Source organism: Hakea prostrata, chromosome 1, assembly GCF_041222555.1.
Source record: "Hakea prostrata isolate BN-2017 chromosome 1, UWA_Hpros_2, whole genome shotgun sequence".
NCBI lineage: Eukaryota > Viridiplantae > Streptophyta > Magnoliopsida > Proteales > Proteaceae > Hakea > Hakea prostrata.
The window spans coordinates 18,729,864-18,757,215 of NC_142600.1; the positions used below are offsets into that span (position 1 = coordinate 18,729,864).

The 27,352-nt window shown below is 37.3% G+C and overlaps 4 protein-coding genes across 6 annotated transcripts in view; all 4 read right to left on the minus strand.

Annotated features, from left to right (window-relative positions):
- Positions 1 to 11,966, minus strand: part of LOC149028052 (digalactosyldiacylglycerol synthase 1, chloroplastic-like) — a 35,689-nt gene extending 23,723 nt beyond the window's left edge. For both annotated transcript variants that reach the window (XM_089168130.1, XM_089168139.1), the window contains exon 1: positions 11,203 to 11,966. In XM_089168130.1, coding sequence (XP_089024256.1) covers positions 11,203 to 11,844 — 642 coding nt within the window. In that variant the 5' untranslated portion in view covers positions 11,845 to 11,966. The remainder of the gene's footprint in view (positions 1 to 11,202) is intronic.
- A 2,769-nt stretch (positions 11,967 to 14,735) lies between these two features.
- On the minus strand, positions 14,736 to 17,850 carry LOC149028053 (uncharacterized). The gene is made up of 3 exons (XM_089146995.1): positions 17,744 to 17,850; positions 15,789 to 16,965; positions 14,736 to 15,701 (listed from the first exon to the last, which is right to left on the minus strand). The coding sequence occupies exons 1-3, from the start codon at positions 17,848 to 17,850 to the stop codon at positions 14,736 to 14,738; spliced, it is 2,250 nt and encodes a 749-aa protein (XP_089003121.1).
- Positions 17,851 to 22,076: 4,226 nt separating this feature from the next.
- On the minus strand, positions 22,077 to 27,352 carry LOC149028054 (putative disease resistance protein At4g19520). 2 transcript variants are annotated; one of them, XM_089168159.1, is made up of 6 exons: positions 26,207 to 27,352; positions 24,848 to 25,993; positions 24,296 to 24,646; positions 23,259 to 24,170; positions 22,617 to 23,123; positions 22,077 to 22,505 (listed from the first exon to the last, which is right to left on the minus strand). In XM_089168159.1, the coding sequence occupies exons 2-5, from the start codon at positions 25,400 to 25,402 to the stop codon at positions 22,629 to 22,631; spliced, it is 2,313 nt and encodes a 770-aa protein (XP_089024285.1). In that variant the 5' UTR covers positions 25,403 to 25,993; positions 26,207 to 27,352; the 3' UTR covers positions 22,077 to 22,505; positions 22,617 to 22,628. The 2 variants fall into 2 exon arrangements, with proteins under 2 accessions (XP_089024285.1, XP_089024278.1); XM_089168152.1 differs by lacking the exon at positions 22,077 to 22,505 and having other exon boundaries at positions 22,525 to 23,123.
- Positions 25,567 to 26,717, minus strand: LOC149028055 (TMV resistance protein N-like). Its single transcript, XM_089147097.1, has 3 exons — positions 26,452 to 26,717; positions 26,207 to 26,407; positions 25,567 to 25,993 (listed from the first exon to the last, which is right to left on the minus strand). Exons 1-3 carry the CDS (start codon positions 26,715 to 26,717, stop codon positions 25,567 to 25,569), a joined length of 894 nt encoding a protein of 297 aa, XP_089003223.1.

Below are 27,352 nucleotides of genomic sequence, written 5' to 3' on the forward strand. Positions count from 1 at the left end.
GAAGAAACTACTAAGCCATATCATGATGCAGAATCATCACCAAATTGGGCATCCTTCCTTAAGAAGTCTAGGATTGGGTCATATATGTATTTGGTTTGATTCCATGGGTTTATTTTGTAATTGGCCAACTTGATGGGGGAAAATATGGATAGCAAGTAGGAAAACGGGATTTCCTTCATTGGATTAGTTTCAATCCCATTTTAAATCTATTTCCTCTATTATTTCAATTTCCTAGTCAATTTTGATTAACTAATAGGTTGGATTGAATCAGGCTTATCAATTTTAAGCTTATCCCTTTTAGCACAGGCGTCTACTTCAGAGTCAATTTTTAACTGTGAATCTTAGTTTGATTTTGAAATAATATAGATGCAATTGCTCAGTTGAGCCAAGAATCGATGAATTGAAATTTTATGTTTTGTTTATTGTTTCCAGTGAGGTACAATGACATGGCATCTCCCCTCCCCCCTCTCTCTTTCACTCTCTCACTCTCACATCTACTTCATCTACTTCTTGTTACTTGAATTTCCTACAGATCAGATCTTCTTATCAACAATTCAACCTGATGTTCTTTTCTAAATATGTAAGTTGAATCATCCCCATCCCCAATTCTTCATCTAACCTTCTAAATTCACCAACCCTAAATCCCTTGTTCTTTGTATACTCGTTTTCCTTAAACCCAAACCATTAAAACCTATCACCAGCCCAAACAAAGCATTACAATCCATTAGAAATCCATCCCATCTCATTTCATGTCTTTTTTTCTATTTTTCATGAGTTTTCTTGAGTGGCCTTTTCTAAAGACTCAAATTTCAAGATTAGATCTACACCAATCTAACTGCTAAATTTGTCCAAACTTTAAGAATATCATCCCTCCAACACTAGTGACATTCGACCCTAACCTCAGCCTCAACAAACCAGCAAAAGCGTAGATTTGCCCATCCTTGATATTCTCAATCAAGAAACCCAATATCTAATCCACCCATCCAAAATCATTAACACTTGAAGAGATTATTCTAAGAAACAAATTATAAATTCCTTTCAGTTTAATCAGATTCCCTTAAATTTTCATCTCATCTCAAATCTAACCCATCTCACTGAATTTATCAGCCTCCCATGGGATGGGCGAAGTATCCTTGATACCCTAAACACCATTCTATCTTTAACCACCAACATTCTATCAAACAAACTAAACCCCAACCAAGGAATTAGCAGACAATTATTACTAACCAATTGGGGAACAACCACCCATACACCCGTAACTGAAACCCTATTTTTGGGCCTGGAATTCAAGTCTAGCCCCAGAAATCCTTGAAGCTACAATCATAATCAAGCAAGCCTGCATCATATCATCATTTAGTGAGAATATTGAACAATTTAAGGACAATTTAAAAGAGCTCAAAGGTCACAACTTTTGAGTTAATCCTGATTTTGAATTATGCAATATGCATCATAGTTTATGCAGCTGTAATTGGACTCCCCCATCCCCACTTTTTGGAAGCATCTTTTTCCTCCCCCCCCCCCCAAAGGGTGCCTAAATGAATAATTTCATTACCAAGAATCTGAAGAGGGAGAGAGAATATACAAGAGCAACAACAAAGAAAAATCAGCTCCTAGCTGTCAAGGAGAAAAAAGAGTCTGCAACAATATGGCCACTTCAAGGGGAGGGACTAGCTGAGCTTAAAGCTAGGATCAAAGTAGATGGCTTTCCACATATTCCAAAGGAATATGAAGGGATTAAAGCTAGCATCAAAGTAGATTGCTTTTCACATACTTCAAAGGAATAGGAGCTCAAGGTCCATTTTTGAAGAGTCTACTCAATACAAATATGAGAATTTGTGGTGAAAAACGCTAGTTTACCAGTGGGATCACAACTGAAGTTCCGAGAATAAGTCATGTTGGCCCAAAGCCACTACCAAGAAAAGGGGAGGATTCTACTATTGCAAGCCCTGCAGCTACCTAGTACTTTCTTCCAGATTGTGGATGTAAAGGGGCATGAAAAGAAGAGGTGGTCTGAGTCCTTCCAGCAGAGGATATGAAACAGTGAGTGAGAACTCCCCAGACTGTGAAACTGTTGTGGAAGATATGACCGCTACACCATACAATTCTGCACAAAGGGAAAAGCAGGGAATGAACTCTGAAATAGCCCAGGTTGAGAAGGTAGTAAAGAGAAAATTAGAGGAGTGGAGCCACGTAACTGAATTAGCTGAAGAGGCTGTCCCAACAGGCAGGGGGTAAAGCGGCCCATATATCTGATAAAGCAGGACGGAGCACCAACTAGCAGCCAGGCACCGTGGGAAATGATAGAAGCAACAAAGTAATAGATTGTTCTGGTCCCCACTAGGTAAAAAGCACTCTCATAGGATGTCCATTATCTAGCCAAAGATTGGTGGAGGTTCCATCACCAGTCTTAGTGGAGATGACCCCAAGGAAAGCCCCATGAACCATCATTGAAAAAGGAGACTGTCCAAAGCAAATCATTTGGGAAGGGACCCGAAGTGGATCTAGTTGAGCCATATTATCTTTCTTGATCACAATCTGCTGTATCAATTTTAGGATACCCATGGTATTAGGCTTTTTAATCCTCATCAAACAAAGACCACCTTCCTCTTTAGGAAGACAAATGGGACCCGAGAAGTTAGAACTTCCAAACCCTTTCTAAGGGAATGCACTCATGAAGATTGAAGGATCCCAAAGCCTTGACGACCAAAATTGTATCCAGGGGTTCCACAGGGCCTAGCGTTACTTCACCAAACCCTAGGACCCCTTTCTCAAACCAAGGGGTGTATTGGTAATTTAGCCCATTTCCATGGTGTCTAGGTCTGGGTCCCATTGAGTCCAATCTATTGTCTAGACCCTAAATCTATTGTTGTTTACTTATTTTGGTTAATATCTTGTGAGTTATTTGCAAAGTCCTTGTCTAGGTTTCATTCCCAGTAGTGTTGGGAATCTTGGGATCCCCTAATTTGAGTCCACCTTTATTCTACTCTTACTTAGGACTCCATATCTACTCTTGGAATCCTAATTGGATCTCTCTAGAGTGAGTTATGATAGAGTCCTTGGTTATATTGGAAGTTGTTGGTCAAATCAGAGTCCTGATTAGATCTAGTAAGTTAGTTTGAAGTCAATTAGGCTTCCAAATTAGAGTCCTATTTTGTTTCTTAATTGAGGCTATAAACAGAGCCTCAATACTCTGTATCAACAAACTGAATTGAATAAAATTACTGATTTTGGAGGAAATCCAAGTCGTGGTCTTCTCAGGAGGGCCACAACGGCATTAAGACTTCTTCTGCTACAATTTCCAGCATTGTCTTCAAACTCCAACAGCAAATAACAACTACAGCAGCCTCCTCCCCCCCCCCCTCCGCCAAGCCCCCTTCTCCCTCGCCCCTAACCCAAGCAAGTCTCACCCACCCTTCCCTCCACTGCAGACAACCTCAGCCCCATTGTAAACCTTGTGGCACCTATAGGACCACTCCCCTTTAACCCTAGCTCATCCCCTACTCTCCAGTAACCCTGAACCCTAGATAAAGCCCTTCCAGCTTTTCCTTTCTTCCTCTTTTCTTCTAACCCTAGAACAACCAAAAAATCCTAATCTTGGAATTTATCTAACCCTAGAACAACCATGTCCCCCAAACCCCAACTCCAGTTACCTCACCCTCTTAGGATTAGCTTCCCACCCCCTCTCCCACACTGGATCCCAATCCCAGCCCAATTCAAGAATCCCAGACCCTTTGGGATTCTTCAAACCTATCCTAAACCAACTAGGACTAACCTGAAAATACCAAATAGCAACAACAGCCCCTTCCTAAGCCCAACCAAGACCCTAAAACAGAATTCATTAAGCCCTAACTTCTATTTTGGTTCTGGAATTAGAGAACAGCAGCAGCCGAAACTTCAAGACCCTCCTCCTATTCAGCTCTAAAACCTTTAAAACCTAAGCCTAGACCTATTCAAAGACCTGAAACTGAAATTACAGCAAGGTTACAAGCTTTAAACCTAACTATCCTTGTCTATAGATGCAATCAAGGAACAAATTTCAGTTGAAACCAGGATTTCGACCCAAGGAAAGGCCAAAATTTTTAGATTTCGACCGAAATTTTGATTGAAACATATGATTTTCTTTTTATTTCGACCATAGGTTTCGGGCCTTATATGACATCCATTTCATCTGATTTGTTGCCTCCTGCTTATTTAAAGCATAATAAACACAATGGAACTAGTATTTTGCCAAAAAAAAAAAACCACTGAACATTTATCATTCAATTATACTAACAAATGACTAGTTCCAACAAGTACAAATTGTATTGCATACAGGCATAAAATCATCAACATACATGAATTGTTTGACACAATGGTTACATATACAACAAGTCAACAAAATAAAATGACCATCTAGATCAAGTGATGGTGTCTCACATATATTAAGTTGAAGCCCATATATATATATATATATATATATATATATATATATATATATATATATATATATATATATATATATATATATATATGTATATATATATATATAATATATATATATATATATATATATATATATATATATATATATACACACGTATGTATTTTTTCAAATACATAATTTAGAAAATAATTATTAAAAAACAATGAAGAAGAAGAAAAAAAAAAAAAAAAAAGAGGTTTAACAAAACACAATCATAGATCATAGTCCTAGGCTAAACATATATTCATTTCAAGGCAATACAAGATCATTTAAGGCATGAATAAAACAAAACAAAAATAAAAAAAGGGAAGTTTGGAACTATTGGGTATGGCTCATGCTTTACATTCTATTGTTGCCGGAGTTTCTTTTGTAGTGGTTGTGGATTAGGAGGTGTTTGGAGGCAAAAGATGAGCAAAAGAGGTGCTTGAAGGCAAAGGGGTCATGAAATTAGGTAAAAATGGGATAGATATCAACAAAAACTGAGGAAAAACAAGTTGGAATGTTGAAATGGTCGAAATTTCGGTCAAAATCTCCGAAATTTCGGTCGAAACATATTAACTTTTTCGAAATAATTGGAATTTCGTTTTGATTTTAAAAAATGCAGGCATTTTGACAATTTCGACCGAAATTTCTTCTATGGTCTATAAGCCTAGCTGAATGCTTCTTGGGTACTATTATGTTACTTTATACTAGGGGTGTAAACGGACCGGATTCGGATCGGATAGTGGTATATCCATATCCGCATCCTATTATATTCGGACGGATTCGGATAATACCCTATCGGTTTTCGGACGGATTCTGTCGGATTCGGATGATAATCGGATAGTTATTTTCTTAAGTAGATTCTTCTAAATGGGCATGAATATAGATTGAATACAAGTGTTCAACTACATATTTACATCTTTACCTTTTTATTTGTGAGAGCTAAGTTTGAAATTTAAGAATTTAACAACTTTGGTAGCTATTTTAGTAGAAAATCTAGAAAAATAATCACATATCATAGGTAAAATTTATAAAAATAAGAATAATAAATCTAAATAAGTAACTTAATCGGATAATTTTATCGGACGGATAATATTCGGTAAGAAAGGGGTATACCATATCCGCATCCTATTAATAATCGGACGGATTCGGATACCCCTAAACAAATGCGGATGCGAATTCGGAAGCGGATTTCGGTTATCCATTTACACCCCTACTTTATACCCTAATTCCTCCAAGAAATCCCCTATAAGACTGTTGATTCCCTAAGAGAGGATCCAGGAGTGAACCTAAATCTAGGGTAACATCCTTACAAGCTAAACCCTAGAATTTTGGTTTGCATCACTTGATATAGACTAAGGCAGCCCAAAGATACCACACCCATAAATATAATAGAATTGGATTATCCATCTGATGAGCTCAACCACCAGAAACAGAGGAATTTACCCTCCCAAACTTGTAGCTTTTCCAAGCAGGTCAAGCATGGAAGCGCAGAGAGTGGCAATCAACTTGGTAGCAGTCAAAGGGATCCCAAAGTATTTGACCAAGAGGCCAACCAAGATAAACCTTGCCATCCTAAGGAAAGTAGCCTTATCTGCCTCAAGGTCTGCTTCAAGGACTCCTTCAAGGAAGATAATGAATATGAGGAGTTCAATGTGAGGATGGACAGACTCTCAATGTGAGGATGGACAAACTCTTAATATGACCCTACAAGGACAGTATAATCAAGATGGAGGTACAACCATCCATGAAGGCACTAAGAAATCTTACAGGCTTTGCATTTGCGCATAGGGGAAATGAGAAGCTGATCCATGTAGGATTGGGATAACACAAGAACAGACCTCAGGGTCGAGGGCGAAAGATGAATGGAGAGATGGGACAGCCTTGAGGGATGACCACAGAGGAAGTCACGAAACATGCAAGGCTACCACTAACCAAGACTGAGAAGTAGGAGAAGAGGGGGGACAAGATACAAGACAGGATCCAATGGACAAAACTGATCAGAAAGATGTCTAGAGTAAATAGTGAAATGAAATCCCAACAGAGGGACTCAAACCTATGTAGATGCTTGAGGCAGTGGGGAGTGGGATTTCAATCAAAAGCCTCGAACAATCTCAAATATAGAGGAGAATACTGTCAAAGATGCTCCAATCAGAAGTAGAAATTGATTGATTGGCACTCCAAGGAGTCAACTATCAATTAAAGACGACTGGCAAGGATATTATCAATGAAATTGTACAGGTGATTGCATAAGGAGACAGGTCTAAAGTCTGACATGGAGGATGGATGTTCTTTTTGCGGAATAAGACAGGAATGTTTTAGCTAATCTTCTTCTTCTTCTTCTACTTCCTCTTTTTTTTTCTTTTTTTTTCTTTTTCTTTTTTCTTTTTTTTTTTTTTTTTGGGGGGGGGGGGGGGGGGATGGGGGGGTTGATCAGCTTAGGGTCTAAGGAAGAAGTTCGTGATGGCCTTGATGATATCCCAACTTTGGAAGCACTTACTTTACCCTTTCCTAAACTTTTACTTCATGATTCATCCATGAAATAAATTTCGATCGAAATCGCTGCATATTTTAAAATCGAAATGAAATGCACAATTTTTCGTCGAAGTCATATATTTCGACCGAAACGGTATGAAATTTCGGTCAAAACGACACAAAATCTCGTAACACTCGAAACTACACATTCCAGGTTATCAAACCACTCAATTTCGACCTATTTCGCCACTCAAGGTTTCAACCCTATTTCAAATTTTTTCTAATTTCTTTTGGACTCTACCCCCATTTCACCTCATTTTAGCAACTCCCTTGCATTCCTACTCCACTCTTGCTCCTCCATTGTTTGGTTTTTGAGAACCCAACAAGGTAGAGTTAACAAAGTTCTCCATTTTTTTTTTTTTTTTTTTTTTTGTTTATGGCTCAAATCAACTTTAGATTGCTTTCAAATTAAAGTATGTTTTCTCTAGAATGTTGATCTGTGTGAAGTTAAAATTAATTTTTGGATATAGCTATTAAAATTCATTTTTGGATATAGCTACTATTTTTTCTGTATTTAAAAATTATTTTTTAGAATATGCATATTCCTAAAATACACATGTATACACTCATGTATGAGCTTTAAATTTATGAATGTGAGACACCACGACTTCAACTATGCTGTGATGGTGTTGAATTTTTTGGCTAATTATTAAATTTAATTGTTTGAAAAATATTAAAATATTTTTATAAATTATTTAAATATTAAAAATACTAATTAATTTTCACTATAGATTTAAAAATAGGAGATTATTTATAGTAGCATGTACGCACTTTTTTGAGCTTATTATTGGAATGATTTTTAAGATACTTAATGTGTATTTTTTGTATCAGGCACTCTCTCTGAAAGATGTCAGGCTACAGGAGGCCAATAATAACTAATAGCAAGAAGAGTGAGTGGAATTATTGCAAGAAAACGATAGGAGGAGGTGAGGCCACTAGACTGAAGGTGTATCTAGCTGGGGAAAGTATGGATGTAGTCGATGCCAAAGGGTGCCCTCAGAGGTCAAGAAGACAATGGCCTCATACTTGGCTGGGGGAAAGCAAAAGAAGAAAGAGAAGAGAACACAAAGGGAGGAGTTAGAGGATGCATGCCTAAATGACCTTCCAAAGCCAGAAGAACAAGATTTTGATCCACAGAAGCCAAGAGAGAATGGATGTGACCCTGACCCAGATTCTGCACAGATAAAAAGGGCGATGATGATGCGTAGGGAGCAACTGAGGAGCAACTGAGGAGCAAACATCATGGGACATGTACTGTCATTTCTATGGGATGCAAAGGGAAGAGGGAGACATGTATTAGGAAAACTTGTACCTGGTAATATTCTCAATTCTTCTCATATATACTATATACTTGAATGTTACCGTCAATGATTTTTTTGGTAAACTAGTAGTTCCATTGTGTTTATTATGCTTGAAATAGGTAGGATGCAAGAATTCAGATCATTTTTAGTTCATATAAGGCTCGAAACTAAAGTTCGAAACTCCAAAAAAAAAAAGTTGAAACATGGAAATCTCGCATTTTCCCCGAAAATTCAGTTTCAATCGAAATTTCTTCCTTGGATTCATCTGACTTATTATACACGCACACAAAGGACAACAAAGATTTTTCAAAACTTGACAACCGGTTGAATATAATGGTGCCCCTTGCATTACATAAAAGAATGCAAATGCTCTAGTAGACATGCTACCAGAGGAATTTTACAATATCTCAAGAATGAAGCAAACTTATTTTTCCACTTAATACTTATATGCCTTGGTATTTCTCCCAATTAATGATTACTTTCTCAAAATTCATTGTATGGTACAAAAAGTTTGAGCCCGCAAAAATTAGTGCTACTACATCAAGTCATAAACTACCAATGTTATAGGTTTTTTAGGGCAAGTTTCTTCTTCTAACTGACTCTTGTCTTCTTTATTCTTTCCTCTGTTTTGGAGCTTGATCTCACTATACATATCTGCTAATAATTTCTTGCAAACAAAAAAAATAGGTAGATAAAACACCTAGGTCATAGGTTCCATCATAAGATTGATTTGTGTCAATTTGTATTTTGTGGGGCTATCAAAGATACTAAACATTCAGAAAATGAATGTGTCCAGCTCTCTACCTAAAGACAAGAGTCAGTTAGAAGAAGAAACCCCCCAGGGTTAAGAGTTTAAGTTCCCTAATAACATTTTATTGCACATTTTGTTTTAACATGAACACAGCCTAACTGCCACAACAATCCAACCTTCTCAGTGCCCTTCCCCTTATTCAAGCTTGTGATAAGATTATTGGGTATTTCTGACAAAAAGGTTTTCACCTGCTTCTCGAAGCCTCAGAGGGATGCGTTAGCAGTTCATTCATCACAACACAAAATCCACCGACCAAGCAAAACAAGTCTGAGCAGAAGTTGGATCCAGAGACCAATACTTACATATGGCTTGTGCATAACATAACAAACCAACCAGAATACAAGTTTTTAAACTTCAATAGCATAAGTCCAAAATTGCCATTCCCTTCGTGGTTTTCATTTACAATCTGCAAGTGATAACTCTTCTTTAGTCTACCCATTCTTTTATCCTTTGTTCAAAGAAGTATTCATCATCATCTATACTTCCTAACATGTGATAAAGATCATCATTGTCTTAATCTGAGTCAAATTATTTTTTCCTTTGCTCCTCTCACTATTTCTGTATCTTTCTAAATTTCACTTGTTCCTGATGTCTTCCCATACTTGGTAGACATCTGAACCCAAGTTTATTTTGATCACTGTTCGTCTGCTGAAGGATCCAAAGTCAACTTGTTATTAGAAAAGCTTTGAACTGAAATAACCGCCTCAAACTACTCACATAGGTAATGAGATTTTTCCTTTTTCCCTTTGCTTTATATGCTGGGGGGGACAGGTGTGGTTTGTTACATGAATGTCATGAAGTGTCCACAAAGGCCATAAATAAGTATGGTGAGTATAATTTATCATCTCAAGTTCTCATCCTCCACTTCCCCTCAAATTCTAGTCTAAAAATGTGACACCCAGCTACTCAAAATCTGATGAAGATTTTTTTATCCTAAATAATCTCCAAAGTTTCCTAAACTCAATCAGTATTCCTAGATTCTCTCCACGGGATTCCATCTATTAATGTTTCTCCCGACTACCCTTTCACTTGGATAGAACAGAGTAGTCACTCTTCTCCTATAATCTATAATAGAAATTATGACAGAGACAGAGTTGAGTGATAGACTCTGTTCTTTTCACGTGTGTGTGTGAGAGAGAGGGCTTAGTGGAGAGAGATAAGGTATCAATTCATATGTCAAAGCGTATGTCATTTATCGAAATAAAATCATGCCACTTACATTGTACAGTATCATACCAGATAAATATGGTACGGTATCAATATGACATAGCTGTACGTTTGAATGGTAATAATATGGAGAAAATTATACAAATGAACAAAATATCAGAACCATTTTGGACTAAATAAATATGGCACAGTAATGGTATGCATACCTATACCGTTTGGTATTATAACGATAATGGTATGAGGAAAAAAAATTTGGTACCATACTTTTATGTACCAAATACCGGTTCCTTAACCGAATTGAGATCCTTAGAGAGAAACATGATTAAAAGGACTTCCATTGAGAGAGAAACATGAATGGAAAGAATTCGTGTAGAGGATGAGAGAGTGAGAAAATACTGGAGAGAGACATGATTTGAAGGAATTAATTGAAAGTAACTAGGGATAGAGATTGGATTTAAAAAAGCTTGGACGTTCTTTAGGATTGCTGATGGTTAAATACGTTTCTAAACTGGAATTTGAGGGAAATGGGAGGATGCGAAATTGAGACAATAACAATCACTAAAATATGTCCACATATTTGTCTCCTTTTACTCCGTTTTCCCTTGAATAAGCGCAAAACCCACAGCCTAGAGTTCTGTAGCTACGTATTCCTGTGCAACCACATCACAGCATCAGTGCTGACCACCTCAACTTGGAATAAAAGAAAAGAAATACTTTTGTCGGGTATTCCAACTCAATCAATTGATCAAACCTCAGCACAATGTTGAATCGTAACCTATACAGCATCTGATAATTGGATATCTGAAACATCAATAAGCAGGGAAGGAACCACAAAAGCCACAATTTCACTGCATAAGTATCTAGTCTGACAGAAGCAGTAATTCATTTAACCATATCCCAGGAGAAAAGGGCGGGGGCTTTTGAATTTTAGAATCAGAACGTACCAGCCTCGATTTTACTTTCTCAACAAACTCGTTGTTCTTTATATTGCTGAGAATGTCAGTGGACGAACTCTTACGCTCAAATTCCCTCAGCCTCGTCTTCAACGCCCGAATTGGCTCCCATTCTTTCTGGCTTTGGCCGCTATCTACTTTCGATTCCCACCGAAAGTCCTTCAATCCAACCTTCCTTTCACCCCAAAACCTATCCCGATCGTGAAAATCAATTATACTATCCCTATTCTCCTCGAACTCAGATACAATAGCGCTCCTAATCGCCGACAGGTCGAGCCGAATACTAGGTCTAGGTTTCCATTTGTCTAAAACCTTCTGGCTGAATTCCGGGGATGAGTAAACTCGGCGGAATTCAGAAAGCTTCGGCTGTAGGCTCTTGACGAAATCAATCTCAGTCGGCGAAGTTGACCCCATGGCAGCAACAGAGAAGGGAGAAGCCGAATTGAGGAAGTTCCCCAGCTCTCTATCGAAGGAAGAGGCGAGGACCTTGAAAGAATTAGCCCTGGCTCTCATCAACCGGATATCCGCATCAGCTGAGTTTCTCACCTCCCTCCAACCTTTTGATATGAACGATAAAGCCTTCTCTGCAGGCGCTGCAGAGGTCGAGGGTCGAGCATCTGTCCGGATACTCATTAAGCCTGATTCGGATTTCCTATGCGAGTAAATTTTAGGGTTCCCGTGACCCTGGTTCTAAGACGTAAAGAAGACGAACGGAGAGCCGCAAGCGCGACAGCAACGAAACAAGCAAACCATTTTCAAGTACACACAGCGTTTACCGAAAAATTATGAAGTATAGAGATTAGAGAGTGAAAGTGTTTCTTCGAAGCCACATGACGCACGTGTCAGGCCACGTATGTCGATTCAGGCATAGCGGAAATGGTGACGTGGAACACATGCTGACGTGTCGTGATGAACAAAGTGGGAATGCCGCATCGTGGCGGAATTTTATTGGCTATTGCGCTTACCCAGTCTGGCTGAAAATTTTCGGGAATATTCTGGAGGAGTAGGTCAGATATACCACACACCTTTTTGCGCTCCCCAACGATTCATGACCAAAAAATCAGTGGGGCCCACGATGAAAAACACTTTTTGAAAAAAATTAAAAAAAAAAAAACTTTTTCACCAGTGAAACCCACTGGTTTTTGTAGTCAAGAAGTCATTATGTGCTCCCCCCACGGGGAGAAGATCCGGATTCCTAGAATTTACCCGAACGTTAGACGCTGCATCTACAGACTACATGGGAGATCCTGTGGATGAATGTAATAGTTTGTGTTTTACATTTTTACTATAAAAATACTTCTCTATAGTTTACCCCAAGAAAAAAAACAAAATAGTTATCTTAAAAGTAATAAGTATAGTTGACAATTGAGCTGAATCTAAATATTCATTGAGAGAAAAAATTTCAATCAACATATTTGGACATTTGACACATGTTGCATTAAAATACAATCTTTTGTTTGGATATTGTATCACCTTATCCGATTCTCAATTTATCTCTTGATAATAATAAAAGAAGCTTATTAGATGTGGATGACATGGATCATGACTCAGACACATTTTCATTCTTTTCACACTCTACACCTGTGGGCTTTGATTTGCAGGCCCACAGGCAGCCATGAAAATTTTAAACTAGAACTGTCAGGGACTTGGGAATCCCTTAACAGTTCGTATACTTAAAAGTTCTTTTCCATGATAATAATGTAGACAGTTATTTTTCTTATGGAAATTAAGTGTAGTATTGCCAATGTGAAGACACTCAAACTTTGAGGATTGATTATTTTGTTGGATATGACTCTCTTGGTGTTTCATGTGGTTTGGTTATTTTATGGAAACATTTTGTGAAAATTCAAACACACTTGATATCGTCTCGCCTCATTGATGTTCTCCTCTAGGTAGGTACCCATTCTTTTCATCTTTTAAGTGTCTATGGTGATCTAGTAAGATCACAACGCCATCTTGTTTGGAATATATTAGAGTCAATGGGAAGACAAAGGAATTCACTATGGCTTCTTGTAGGTGATTTTAATTAGGGTAAATATCACTGACCTCCCCTCTTAGCTGGACAAATAGCACTTACACCCCCTCTTAGTTGGATAATATCACTTACCTCCCCTCTTACCTAGCAAACATATCAAACACCTCCCCTCTGCTAATTTTCTCGGTTAAATTTAACTTTTACCGTTAAATATTTGTCTAAAACCCCAAAATACCCTTGGCTGAAAATGTACTTTTAGTATAAACCTTAAATTACCGTAATTACCCTAGTAGTTAAAATACGAAATTACCCTCAATTAAAATAATTGTTAAAAAATAAAATACCATAGTTAAAACTTAAAAGCTAAATTATCTTTAATTATTAAAACCCCGATTTACCCTTTTTTATTTATTTTATTAAACAACTAAGAAAACACGTCTTATTTGATTCAAAATGCAATTTTAAATTGAGATATCTTTGGCCAAGTTGCTTTCTTTGTAGAAATTGTCCATTTAGTAGCTGATCGTGCCCTTAGTAGCAAAGCCAAATAATTTTGAAATCCTGCATACACCATATCATATATGGATATGATTGTCTTCGTGGAATATCATAGATCGACAAATCGTCTTCCCTCTGTGTTGGACTTACTAATTCTTTTGAGTCATAAGGGTGTGAAGCTGGAAATTTCATTTTGTCTTAAGCTTTTTATGTTCTACTGCTTCTTTTGTTTAATCAATCTCTTGAATTAGTATGTTTTTCAGTAGCTCCATGGAGCCTTCTTTACTTTGAAATTACTACGGTTAAGGTTCACACTCAAGTCATATTTATTCCTATTTTAACTTTGAATCTAACAGGATGCTCCTTAGTGACGGCAAAAATCTGATGGTGTGACTGTGTGAGTACTTGCTGAAAGTGATATAAGAAATTTGTATAGGTGTGAAAGTTTTTCTCATGCATGTAAAATATGAATTTCTATTCACAAATTAACAAGGTTAAAGAAGAGAAAAACAATGTGGCATCTACTCAAAATCCATTCAAGCCTCAAAATATACATAAGAAAAACTCTAGAAGATCGTTCCTCATTAATCAGTCCTCTGCCTTGAGTTAACATGCTCCCAAAAAGCTCAACTCGTAACGATTCGTTGGCTGCACCTAATAGAAGGTTTCAAATATAAATCAAACACGAAAAGAGAGGAGTTTGTGATGTCAATTGCAAACAAAAGGTTTTAGTATAAAAAAAAATAGATCTCTAAATAGTGAATGACAAGCTTTATAATGGATGGATATAAAAAAGAACTAAAAACAGTTAAACTGTACCTGTCTTTCTTTACTTATCCATGACCCTCTTGACCTTCTTTCATCAGACTCTTGGATTTCTTTTGTGTTGCAAACCTTGACTATATGGTAGATGATGAAGCCCGTGTCATAGTCAATCTTGTTTGAGCAGTACTAGATTGGTTGTTTGATAGCTTTGTCATCTATAAGCATGAATAGAATAAACAATTAGTACTTATAAGAAAATTGATGCAAAAGTAATGAAATACATAAGTTAATTATTAACCTCATCTCTCATAGAAGTAGAAGAACTAGTTTTCCTTTTCACTGGGGCTCTTTGACAATTCCTTGCATTATGCCCATATTCCTTGCATTTACCACACCTGCCCTTGGTGGATCTCTTTGGTAAATCCACCTCTCTCTCATTTGGGTCTTGCCTTCTATTTTTCCTTGGTCTTCCAGATAACCTTCTCAATGGTGGATGTTGAACAATTCCCGACACATGGTCAAGCTTCAGTTCATCTAGACCAGGAAGTGGGTGAATGGTTTCTTTGTAAGTCTCAATATACCTTGCAACACTATAAAAATCATCACAAAAGTCTTCTAGGGCCATCCTCTTGTGGTTGATGCAACAGGCTGCATGCTTGCAAGGAATGCCTGTGGCTTGCCATACTTGGCAACCACATGTTCTCTTCTTCAAGTCCACTTCATACCTCCCATCTAGGTCACTGACTTCATATAAATCTAATCCAGCAGGAAGATGAGTACAACTCCTACTACATCTGTTGACTATAGCTAAGTGAGTTTTAGTTCGTGGTGTGACCTTACCAACAAAGGTGCAACCCAACTCATACCTTGAATGCATCACAGTCATCAAGTGCCTTCTTATCTCATCTATTAAAATGAGAATAGGCTTGTCCCTAAAATGATTGATCCAGTTATTGAAGGACTCACACATATTATTAGTAATATGATCGCTCTTGCAATTGATATTGAAAGCATGTCTTGACCATGTCTTAGGAGAATTTCTAGCCAACCAAGTGTGAGCTCCCTGATTAATTTCCTTGATGGCACTCATTGCAATTTCAAATTTCTTGGCAGTAAAGGACTGAGCTGCCTGCCAAAAATGTAATCTAAGATCATCTCCTTTATGCTTTTGTTTGAAGTTCATGTATAGGTGTCTGCTACAACTCCTATGGTCACTCCTTGGAAAGACCTTAGTAATTGCTTGATGAAGTCCCTATATAAAAGTACCAAAATTAAGAAAAAAACATCAATTCATAGTAATGAAGTTTGTGAAAATGAGTTAACGATTAGAGTAAATTACCTTTTGCTTATCTGACATAAATGTAATATTTAAATCATTCATGTATCCATGAAGTGCAGTATGCAAACCCTCCAAGAAAAACTCCCAGCTTTCTCGGCCTTCACTCTCAACAACCCCATATGCTAAGGGAAATAAACCTCTGTTGTCATCAACTGCAATGGCAGCCAATAAGACTCCTCCATATTGCCCCTTGAGGTGACATCCATCAAGCCCCAAGAATGGTCTACACCCTTTTATAAACCCATTAATGCAAGCTTTGAATGATATGAACAGCCTCTTAAAGATTGGGCGATCATCGATGTTTTGTCTAGGTTCAAATTGCACCTTAAAAATCGAATTCTCATTTCTTTGTCTTAAGACAACACCATATGCTAGAAGCTTAGCATATGATTCGGCATGTGTACCTTCTTGAATTTTCAATGCTATCTTTCTCGCTCTATATAATGTCAAATATGGGACTTGAACATCGAACTTTTCCTTCAACATGGATGCCATTGCAGATGTCTTCATATCAGGATCAGCTCTTAATTGAGGTGCAAGATGGTTAGCTATCCATCTTGATGTCATTGTCTTATTTCCCCCTTCTCTAGGGCATATATGCTCACCACAATATGTCTTTATCAAAAATGCACCTCTATCACCACTAGGGGAACCATGAACCCTCCACTTACACCCTTCACCCTTGCATGTAATTGTAACCCTTGTCTTCTCATTCTTGGCATAGACTCTCTCAAACCCTTCTTGAATGGCATAATTTGTGACCACTCTCCTAAAATGATCTACATTGACAAAAACCATTCCAACAGCCAATTGGATCTTGGGATTACCTCCTTCTCCTCCTATTTCACAAAAAGGTCCATAATATTCTTCAGAGTCATAATCAGACAATAGATCACCTTTGTCACTATTTCCAATGTGATTTTTATCCACATCACCCTGGAAATCATCAGGCTGCAAATCAATTTTCTTACGCTTTAATGTATCTTGATGGCCTTGGTCATCACAAATAATAGGGTGTGCATCGTCCTCTTCTTCGGGGTCAAGATCTTGATCACTCCCATCTAAAGATTTATCATTGTCGGATGCATAATCCCAATCACTAATAATAATGTCACGCTGGTTCTCTCTATCCCCTACTTCAGTTGTAACACTTGACTGCATCATTGTATTCTGTTTCCTAGAATGTAAAACATGATTCAGAAACAGATAAGCATGACAAGATCAAGTTTGTCGCTTTGTTAAAGGATTTAAATGTAAAAGATGACTAGAGGAATCTACAAGCCCCTGAATGTATTGGCATATCACACATCAAACTGAAACTGATGTAGGAAATAATATATTAATTAAGAAAATAGAGAGAGTAAGTGAATCAATGGGTAAGTACAATCCTTTTCGCAAAGGGGACCATATTTTTCCAGGAATTATAAGAATACAAAATAATGAACCTTAAATCACTTATCCAGTCCTAAGGCTGACAAGTAAATGGATATATAGTAATGAATAGATTCTTGACAGCAACAGAATTAGAAACCTTAAAAATAGAAAATATATATACACTTTTGCACCAAAGTTGAGGATTAATGTCATGTTTTCCTCAGGATTAAAAAAACTTAATCCTACACCACATCCTTGGAACCCATCCTACAGAAAACTTTCTCTGCTTTGGAAAAGTTCCCAGCACCTTGAGTACATTTGAATCAAAGAGTTACAAATTGAAACGTCTTTGTTGAATTCCTTTGTGCTCACATACTCATGAATCACCTTCACTAACATCACATTATTGAGAATCTCATATGCAAATACTGGTCATGGTTATCAAATCTGGATCTAGAGAAAGATCTCTCATCATAAAAAACAAGTTCAAGCCTTCCAAACACTCATTATTCTCAACATATGCTGATAACATAACATTTCAGGAGATTTGATCCCTCCTGGGCATTCTATCAAACAATAACCTTGCATTACGAACACCTCCACAGTTATCACACATGGTAGTCAAAGCATTAGTTACATCAACATCCACTTCATACCCAAATCTGATAACATAAATGTGAACCCCCATACCCCTAGCAAAATCCGGAATGCCACCACACGTACCTCTGTTTTAACCCAAACACAAAACAAATTGAAACTATAGGAAACCCAATTCCCAAGGCTTTGAACAGAGGAGTAAGTAATAATTTTGCTTGTAAGAGTGAACTCCAATGCATTATAAGCATACTGAGAATGAATGAGGAAGAATTCAATTGCAGATAAAAGAAAATGAAAAAGAATTGAAGATACTCACTTATGTACCCCTGCATTGACCTTGAAAACAACTCTCACAAGATTAATGATGGGGAGTGAGTTGATTGCAGTTTGAATGTTGTAAAATCTCCAGCAGGGTTCTTAGGTACAATTAGAGTATAAGAAGGGAGATTTTGTTCTTTGCTGTAGAGAAGAAGGGATTGCCTAAGATTTCCAACAAATGTGACCCACTTCATGAATTGCTGTTCTCCAATTTGGGCATTAGTTATATTGGGCGGTAAATGCTTCCCTGCCCACTTCTTTGGCCTTACTCTTTTAGTATGACATAGTGTTTGGCTTGAATTTAGAAGAAGAACAAGGGATAACATACTGAGACTGCCTAAAAATTGACATCTCAGACAGAGAGAGAAGTTGAATGTAGTTGAGTGATTGGGCTGACAAAAGGTACCTATAAGCTGTTTCTTCTCATTCTAGGTGGACGGTTGAGGAAGAGAAAGAAAAGCCACGGTCTCCTGTAATGGTACCAAAAGCAGAGATAGGGAGGAGAGGTCACAGACTCACAAAATCGTTCCAAGTTTACATGAAAATCCTTCTTCCTTACAGAAAAGCTTGCAATCTCCTCCAATTTTGATATGATTTTTGGAACTGATGCACCCGAAAGAAACTTTGTTTCCTCACCCCTCTCTTCAAACAAACCAGATAGATCAAATACAGGAGAGGATATGATTGTTCTCAACGTAGGCAACTCAGGAACATATGATCGTTCTCAATGTAAAATTTATTGTGTTTGAATCCTTTATTGAACTTCCAATCCCAATGCAAGAATTTCGAAAAAACCTAAATATTAGAATGTTACATAACCCTAACAAGTTGAGGAATTCAGTAAAAAAAAAGGCTTCACTTACACAGACTGAGAAATCTCATCCATAGGGAGGCACTTGAAAGTCGAAACCAAAGTCTTGCCAAATAATTGCACACGAAGAGCTTGAGGAAGAACAAAGGTTGAAGAAGATGAAGCGTAGATTCTCCACTTTTATTTTATTTTATTTTATTTTATTAATGTTTAAATTAAAGAATCGAAGTTAATTAAGGTGTTTTGGGTCATTAAAATAAAACCAGCTATGGGTAATTTAGGGTTTATACTAAAAGTACATTTTCAGCCAAGGGTATTTTGGGGTTTTAGACAAATATTTAACGGTAAAAGTTAAATTTAACCGAGAAAATTAGCAGAGGGGAGGTGTTTGATATGTTTGCTAGGTAAGAGGGGAGGTAAGTGATATTATCCAACTAAGAGGGGGTGTAAGTGTTATTTGTCCAGCTAAGAGGGGAGGTAAGTGATATTTACCCTTCTTTTTTTAATAAGATTCTCAGTTTAATTTATTCTTTATAGAGATTAAAAGAAATTGATTTGCTTGAACCTTGAATCCAATAGGCAAGAACCAAGACTCATATAATCTTTAATTTGAAATAAAATATAATAGTTTGATAACGTGTTGGTAACAGTCCCAAAATTGATCAAACTCAAATTCAAAGTCGGTACCCCAACTTAAACCCAAACCATGCCAAATTGAAATCAAAACCAAAATTATTATGTTACACATGTTTCATGATTGAGCTTGAAATTTTTAACTCGAAACCATTAAACCCAAATCAAACCATTGACACCCCTCTTGGCAACCTTTCCCTATCCCAATTGTTGACCTCTAAGTCTTATTAAAACAAGTCTATTCTTTCAACTTGTTTTATGTAATTATGTGTATGTTAAGTCATGGCCAACTCATATAGACAATCCACAATTGTAAACCTCAAGTCTTTATTAAAATGACAGTCTTTGGCTTTTTTCCTAGAGTAACAAAGCCGTAGGGAATCTCGCATGCAAGGGAATTTGAATTTTTGTGGACAATCGTGCTATCTTCATATCTTTTTAGTGTAAATTTAGGAAGAAAATATTATTTAGAAAAAGACAGATCAAAATAGGTGTCCTATTTAAATATATAATGGGAAGTATGAGAGAGCACAATCCACCTTCATAAAATATAGGTATCATATCATATCAAGGGTTCTACCCAAAAAAAAAAAAAAAAAAAAAAAAAAAATTCATATTCACATGCAAGCCACGCAATTTAAAACAAGAAAAAAAAAAGTTTAATTTCCCCGCACCTCTAATTTTAGATATCTTAATATAATGCATGGTGTCTCATTTTGAGAATATATCATATACGAATCTCATTTGGTTACATTAATCTGAAGATTTTAAATATTTGGAGATTTCAAATCTATGGAGTCATAATTCATAAAATTAACTGTTTTGTTGTGGAATGAAATATGTAGATTCATCCTAAAAAACTATTTGATCGACATAATTTTTGTAAATGCACATATGTTTAGCGCTTTTATAGTAAGGGTGAAATCTCTAGATTTAATGAATTTACATATTCAAGTTTTTAGTATATAAAGATGAATATCTATTTAGTTTTCTTACTATTTAACTGAAACACCATGAAGAAGTCCTTCGGAACAATCAAAGCTGAAATGTAGCTTGCAATTAGCCTGATCACACATTCAGACGTAGTTGGTAACCAATTTTTAACAATCAGCTTACCGGCGGGAACATGTTGGCAACATTGTGCAAAAACATGAAGATGGACGCCGTGGAAAAAACTCTTCTGTTTTTAGTAGGACACAAACAAAGCATGACCAAATAACATAATTTTGGAGAGGCGTGTTCACCATGCAAGTGGCTTGGTTGAGCAAATTAATGTGGTGTGACAAAAGGTTATGTGATATTTTGATTTTCATATCATGACGGAGAAGTATAAATATATAGATGAATCTTATCTTAGCAATTTAAATAAACTTTTCCTCTGCTTTGTGGGATGGGAAATATTATTTTGATACATGACTCAAAGAATAGACGTAAGACGTTCATGTGATAAGAACAGTTTAGATACTTTGACATTGAAGCTGGTATTTTGGCTATCCAGTCCTACAATGCATAAATCACTTGAAAGGTTTACTGGAACGGATTCATTGTTAGGTATCTACTGCTAAATTTCCAGTAATAAGCATCTCTGCAAGATATTATAATAGCAAGTTAGGGATCACAATGGAGATTCCATGTCATAATATCTATTCATATTGATAATAGAGGAGAAAAAGGTCATGTACTCTTTTCAATATATTATTCCAAGAATCCATTTCATTCCATATTTGCAGATGACCTTATTTTGGTAGCAAGTTAGGGATTCACAATTGAGATTTCATGTCATAATATCTGTTCATATTGATAATAGAGCAGAAAGAAGGTCAAGTACTCTTTTCATTAATTAATCCAGTAATCTATTTCATACCATATTTGCAGATGACCTTATGAGTTTTTGTTCATCCTATGAATCTTCTGTTGTTTCCCTATTCTTGGTATGGTAATTACTCTGTATGGGTTATACATCAATAGTCAGTTTTTGGTCTTTTACTTCATTCCACATTGGAAGTTGATGTACATCTTATTAATAGAGGGCAGGGCAGGGCAGGGCGGGGCAAGGCAGTGGCATTGGCATAGCAAAGGCAAGAGTGTCAGCCGAGGTTTGGTCCTAGGTGTTGGGGGTAACGACTTGTTGATTTGTTAAAGAGGTTGAAATACTGCAAAGAATAGTGCTCTGTAACACACTTCAGCAACCTGGCTGTCTACCAGGGTTTCTCTTAGAACTACTTATCTGAATCAGGCCACCGGTGACTGAACTGTTTGCAGTTCCATCACAGTACTGCATAGTTCTTATTTCAACTGAGGAAGAAGGCAAAACTTCAATACCCAATTTAGAAGAATGAAAAAAGAAAATGCAAAACCTGGGAAACAAAGATATAAAGTTTTCATGAGTGAGATGGGTGCACAGCCCTCTATCATCTTTTGTATTGCCATGTGCATTGAACTGTCAAAACTCCACCAGACATGAGAGAAGTTTAAACTTTACAGCAACCACAGTTTTGAAGAATATAAAAGATTGGAAATTTAAGGCAGGGAGGAAGAGAGGATGTTTGCATCAACTGGCTATGTGCTTCTTCCCAATGTTCAGACCCATGGCATGAACTGGTTGGTTGCTAGGCTACTTCCAGAAAACTCTTAATTTGACAACCTTAGAGGAAGACTATCTGTCAGGATCAGGGATCAAGTTCCGTCCATCTATTGCTTCATACAAAGTGAATTTAGGGAAGAACCACTCACATTCTCTCAATTTACACAATCGATAAAGAATAAAAATAGCAAATCCATTATATTTCTTTGATGAGGTATCACTGTACATGATTTTCTAGCATGGGCGCTTCGTTCCCTTAACAATAATTTCGTAAAATGAGACTTGAACCAAGCAGAACTTGAAAAGAGAAACAGGCAATAAGATAGCATACCTTGGAAAAAGAAGACCAGATGACAATTATTTGTCGGTGGATCTCAACATCTCTTTCCCTCTCTGAAGCCTAGATGTTAAAAGAATATTCAACAACCCCAATAAGTTAACAATGTATTGTATTTTCATTTTTTTTAAAAATTAGCAATAAGAGGAATTACTGTTCCATTACAACACTTACAATTCGAGGAATCTACTGTTCCATTACATGATCAAATGAAAAGAAATCTTCTACCATCATGGCACTTGAATGTTGATTAGGAATTTCATGGTTAGTCATGTCATCAACCAGAAGCTTCCAAGACTTTACTTTACAAGAGGATGTCTCTAAGAAATTCCCCGTGTATGGATCAGATCGACGAATATGTTCAATTTCAATGGAATCTTTTCCTTGCAATGGAATCCCAAACCAGTCAAAACCTTTGAAATGGTGAATGTATATTATATCTCTTTTAGTGGTATACTTGACATCCTCGATTCTCAGTGTATGAAAACACGTAGTAGTTTTATCTTTCAGGCGAACCCAAGAACGTATATCCAAAGACACTGGTACTGATTCACCCTGTCCAAATTTCATCCAATCATCGAATTCCAATACTAGGCACATAATCAATCCCTTATTGCAGATTCCCTCATTATTGGATTTCAATAAATGTATCTTTTCCAATTCCTGGGGAATTGATCTTCCCTACAAATCAAATCAGAGAGGAAAGAAAAACAAAAAAAGAAAAGTCAGGAGCCATTGATCATCCAAGTAATAAGCTAGAAAAGAAAAACAAAAACAAAAACAAAAAAAGAAAGTTGTTGAACGGTGATAATTTGCCTGGCCCAGTATCTTTCTTGAAGTATGTGTCAAATCATAGCATTCTGGTGCTAACAATTCCTCCAACCATTCTATTCCTTCGAGGCCTGGAATCTCCTTCAACTTTGGACAGTAGTCAAGCTTTAATGTTTTCAAACCCTTCAGCGACCACAAATCCGGTAGTCTTACCAATGAATAGCAATTTATGCAACAAAGTACAACTAATGATGAGGGAAGCTTTGGTAAGTATTCCAACGTCTCGCAATAACAAAACTGTATTATCTTCAACTTTCCCCAGTGTGACAGATCTGCTGGGAGAGATTCAAGCGTACCAGGAATTTCCAACTCCACTAAATTTGAGAGCTTTGAGAAATCATCCGGTAATTCTGGAACGTTGGTATGTTTCAGGTTAAAGTTCTCCAAACACACCATTCCCCCCATTGATCTTGGTAGCTTTCTAAGTTGACTGCAACCCTCAACATCTAATTCCTTGATGTTCTTGAGTAGTCCAACACTCTCAGGCAATTCCTCGATTCTTGAAGCACCGGTCAATTTGAGCACCACCAAAGTTTGTAGTCCACCGATGGTTTCTGGCAACTTCTTGAGTTTCCTACTTGCTTGGAGAATGAATTCTTCAAGAGAACTCAACTCGCAAATGCTATCTGGAAGTTCCTCTATTGATGTGCTGGTCAAGTCAAGTTTGCGTAGAGACGTAAGAGTACCAATGGACTCGGGCAACCTCTTTAGCGAATCACAGAATTTGAGAACAAGAAATTTGAGGTTACTTAACTCCCCGATCGAATTGTCTAATTCAGCCAAGGATCTACAATGTCCAAGATTTAAATCCTCCAAGCTAGGAAACCATAAAAAGTTTGGGGAGTTGGAAAGATTTTTACAATCACTAAGATCGAGAACTTTCAATTCTTGGAACCGCTGTCAATAAATCGAAAACTTTTAGTATTATGTCCACCAAATCAAGTTATTAATCTCATAAACGGGGAAGGAAAATTATACCCAAAAATTAAAAAAAAGGAGAAAATATTAGATACTATATATACCTTTTGTTTGCTAGGAGGCCTCATATTCCAAGCTTGTGAAATCACACTATTTGATAGGTTGAGATAAGCTAGTCTCTTATGATAAAAGTTGGTTGGAAGAATATGCCAAGGGCAACAGATCCACTCGAGCCATGCTAGTCTCTTATGATCAAAGTTGGTTGGAAGAATATGCCAAGGGCAATTAGTCCACTTGAACCATCTTAAAGTGTGAGGAAGGCGAGAAAAATCTCCCATAAAGTCCTTTGAATTAATGTCAAGAAATCTTATATTGAACTTCTCAAAGTGTTCAGTAGATAAATAAGTACTTGGAATATCCGAGGGAAGGATCATGCCTTTTATGAGTTCATTTCCCTGCAACATTAACAAAAATTGTTGAACACTAATTAGAAACCTAATAAAGGCAGCTATATCCCATGAAATAAGGGGGTGTTGTGGTGACATAAATTCAAAACACGGTTGTATTGCTCAATGCAAGAAATTTAAACTGTAGAGTAATACTAAATGCACTATATTATTACTATTATTTTAAGAGAGAGAGAGAGAGATTCTTGCCTTGTGCTCGTCAAATATGTGTAAGATTTCATCGGGAGACCATAGCCTACTACGCTTACTTGGATCCATAGGATTTTCTTCTCGAACAATTGCTCTACCCATTTCTTGAATTTGAGCATGCATCCTCAAGCAACAACCATTACTCGGTTCAAATTTTAGAAGTGATCTTTTAACTAATTTGCCTATCACGGCTTCAGGAAAATAGCCACAAGCTTTCCATATGGACATTACTGTTTCTTTCTGCCATCCAATAAAAAAGCATGCGGCATCAAGAAACATTTCTTTTTGGGCCCAAGATTCTAGATTTTCATAACTTATCTTCAATCTTCTTTGGACTTCTTCATGAGGAATCATTTTCCATGAGCTTATCATTTGTCTCCACGCGTCTAAGCCTTCCACATCCGATAGGGTCTTACCCAACACCTCTAGGGTTAAAGGTAACCCTCCTGAATAATTTGCCACTTCATCTGCAAGATTATCATAATCGCCAGTGGGTTGGTCCTTTGGAAAAGCATGCAAGCAAAATAGTTGACGAGATTGTTCAGGGTTTAGCATTCTAGGGTGGTAGATTTTTTTTCTACCAACTCTAGACACACTCAAAATATCTTCGTCTCTAGTTGTTATGATGATTGTACTTCCATTACCAAACCAATTAAGTCCACCGGCCAAAGCATCTAGCTGATGATCAGTTTCCACATCATCAAGAACAACAAGAACTTTTACTTCACCAAGGTTGTCCTTAACCAATTTTTCCCTCTCTGATGATCATCTATGTCAAATTCTATTTTGAAAACATCCTTAAGAAGTCGCTTCTGCAAAGCAACTAGGCCCATGGTTTGTTTAGCGTATTGGGCGATCTCTGAAAGAAAACTATATCCGTCAAAGAAAGGACGAAGCCTCTTCTTTTCTTCCGACAGAATGTGAAGATAGACTGCCTGGGCAATGGTTGTCTTCCCACTACCAGGCGGTCCACATATTCCCACGTACTGAGTATGAGTATTACGGGAATCGAGATCTAATAAAGATAACATTTCAGTTACTGAGGAATCAATACCAATTTGGAACTTGGATTCAATGAAGGGGATGTCACTCTTCAACACTTTCTTAACCCTCTCGGCCACTAATTTAAATACCTCTGCCGGTTCTCTGCGAACATTTCACATCAAAATTAAGTAAGATCGTAGAAAGTAGAAACATCTAATAAGATGAAAATATTACACAGCAAAGAAAGAAACAGAAAAAAAAAAAATTTCAAGCTTTGGTGGAATCCAAAAAGAAATCAGAAATCAAAACTTAATACGGTCCGGACTCCGGTATCTTCTGATTTAGGTTATAAATTTGTGAGATTTGGAGGCTTACGTATTCTCGTCGAGAACTACTCCACTGATCTGCCCTACCTCAGTCAAAGCTTCTCTCCAACTCTTTACGATATCCGAGTCAAAATTCTTCTCATGATCTTCAAAGTCTTTTGCAAAACTTTCTGTCTGATGTCGAACTTGTGATGGATCAACATTGAAGAATATTGGCAGGACGATTTGACCATTGGTCTCATGCATTGAACTATATGAGCAAGTTCTCGAAGGCACCATTTGCTATTCGTATACTGTTTAGAAATGATGGGGATGGAGATTTGAGACGCCTCAATCGCTTTACGGAGGGCCGGGCCAATTGGCTCTCCAATCCACAATCGTTCACTGTCGATGAACACTCTAAAACCTTTGTCCTTCAGGAATAAGTGAAGGATATTAGTGAAATCTTTACGCGTATCTTCACCTCGAAAGTTGAGGAACACGTCGTAACGAGAAGATACAATCGTGGAAGCAGTGGAAACAGTGGAAGAAGACGAAGCGCAATAATCCAGTGTCGCCATAGAACTTGAATTGATCGAAGCTTTAAAACGCTTTCCTCTAACCTGGAATTAGATGAGAGAGCTCGTTCAACTTCATTCACCCAATCGACCAAGAAAAAACTTCGATAGAAAAGCAAGTTGCTTCAGGCTACTAAGAAATTGTCGTTTTCTGTAGGTCTTCGCTCGGCTGCTACAGCCTACAAGGGTTGCTCCGTTGCTTCGCTGCTCCGCTGTAAGCTATAATTCCACTTTTTTTCACATGCAATGGGGCCGTCGGAAGCGGGTTCTCCGCTCGAATGTCGATTTTAGACCGAACCAGATCGGCTTGTCATATGGCCCGAATCAAATCAAATCAAATCGAGGCTCATTGAGTGATGGTTCAGTCCAATCCATTAGTTTTTTTTTTTGTTTTTTTTGTAATCAAATGAGGGGATGCAGTAGCGGCGACTTAGCGCCCCCCGCTACGCAATGTTCGGACTTTTTTATCGAATGCGACCTATGCAAGCATTAGCCCTGTGCACTACCAGCGCAAGCACTGGCCCCGTCAGCGGAGCCCCACCAGAGGCCTAGTATAGTCCACAGAAGCCGGTAGCACTCATGCTCAGGCCAAAGAGCACACAACTGTCCAATGCAAGAAACAAAAGAGTAGAGGAGAT

Excerpts from the sequence above, each read along its gene's own strand:
- LOC149028053 (XM_089146995.1), bottom strand. The coding sequence starts at position 17,850 with ATGGGGGTTCACATTTATGTTATCAGATTTGGGTATGAAGTGGATGTT. Across the intron at positions 16,966-17,743 it reads GGAGGTGTTCGTAATGCAAG|GAAACAGAATACAATGATGC; the intron begins GTTATTGTTTGA and ends TTTACATTCTAG. Across the intron at positions 15,702-15,788 it reads TTATGTCAGATAAGCAAAAG|GGACTTCATCAAGCAATTAC; the intron begins GTAATTTACTCT and ends ACTTTTATATAG.
- LOC149028054 (XM_089168159.1), bottom strand. The coding sequence starts at position 25,402 with ATGCTAAACCCTGAACAATCTCGTCAACTATTTTGCTTGCATGCTTTT. Across the intron at positions 24,647-24,847 it reads ACATATTTGACGAGCACAAG|GGAAATGAACTCATAAAAGG; the intron begins GCAAGAATCTCT and ends TTAATGTTGCAG. Across the intron at positions 24,171-24,295 it reads GGCCTCCTAGCAAACAAAAG|CGGTTCCAAGAATTGAAAGT; the intron begins GTATATATAGTA and ends ATTTATTGACAG.
- LOC149028055 (XM_089147097.1), bottom strand. The coding sequence starts at position 26,717 with ATGGCGACACTGGATTATTGCGCTTCGTCTTCTTCCACTGTTTCCACT. Across the intron at positions 26,408-26,451 it reads ATCCCCATCATTTCTAAACA|TTCAATGCATGAGACCAATG; the intron begins GTATACGAATAG and ends TTGCTCATATAG. Across the intron at positions 25,994-26,206 it reads GTAGTTCTCGACGAGAATAC|AGAACCGGCAGAGGTATTTA; the intron begins GTAAGCCTCCAA and ends AAATGTTCGCAG.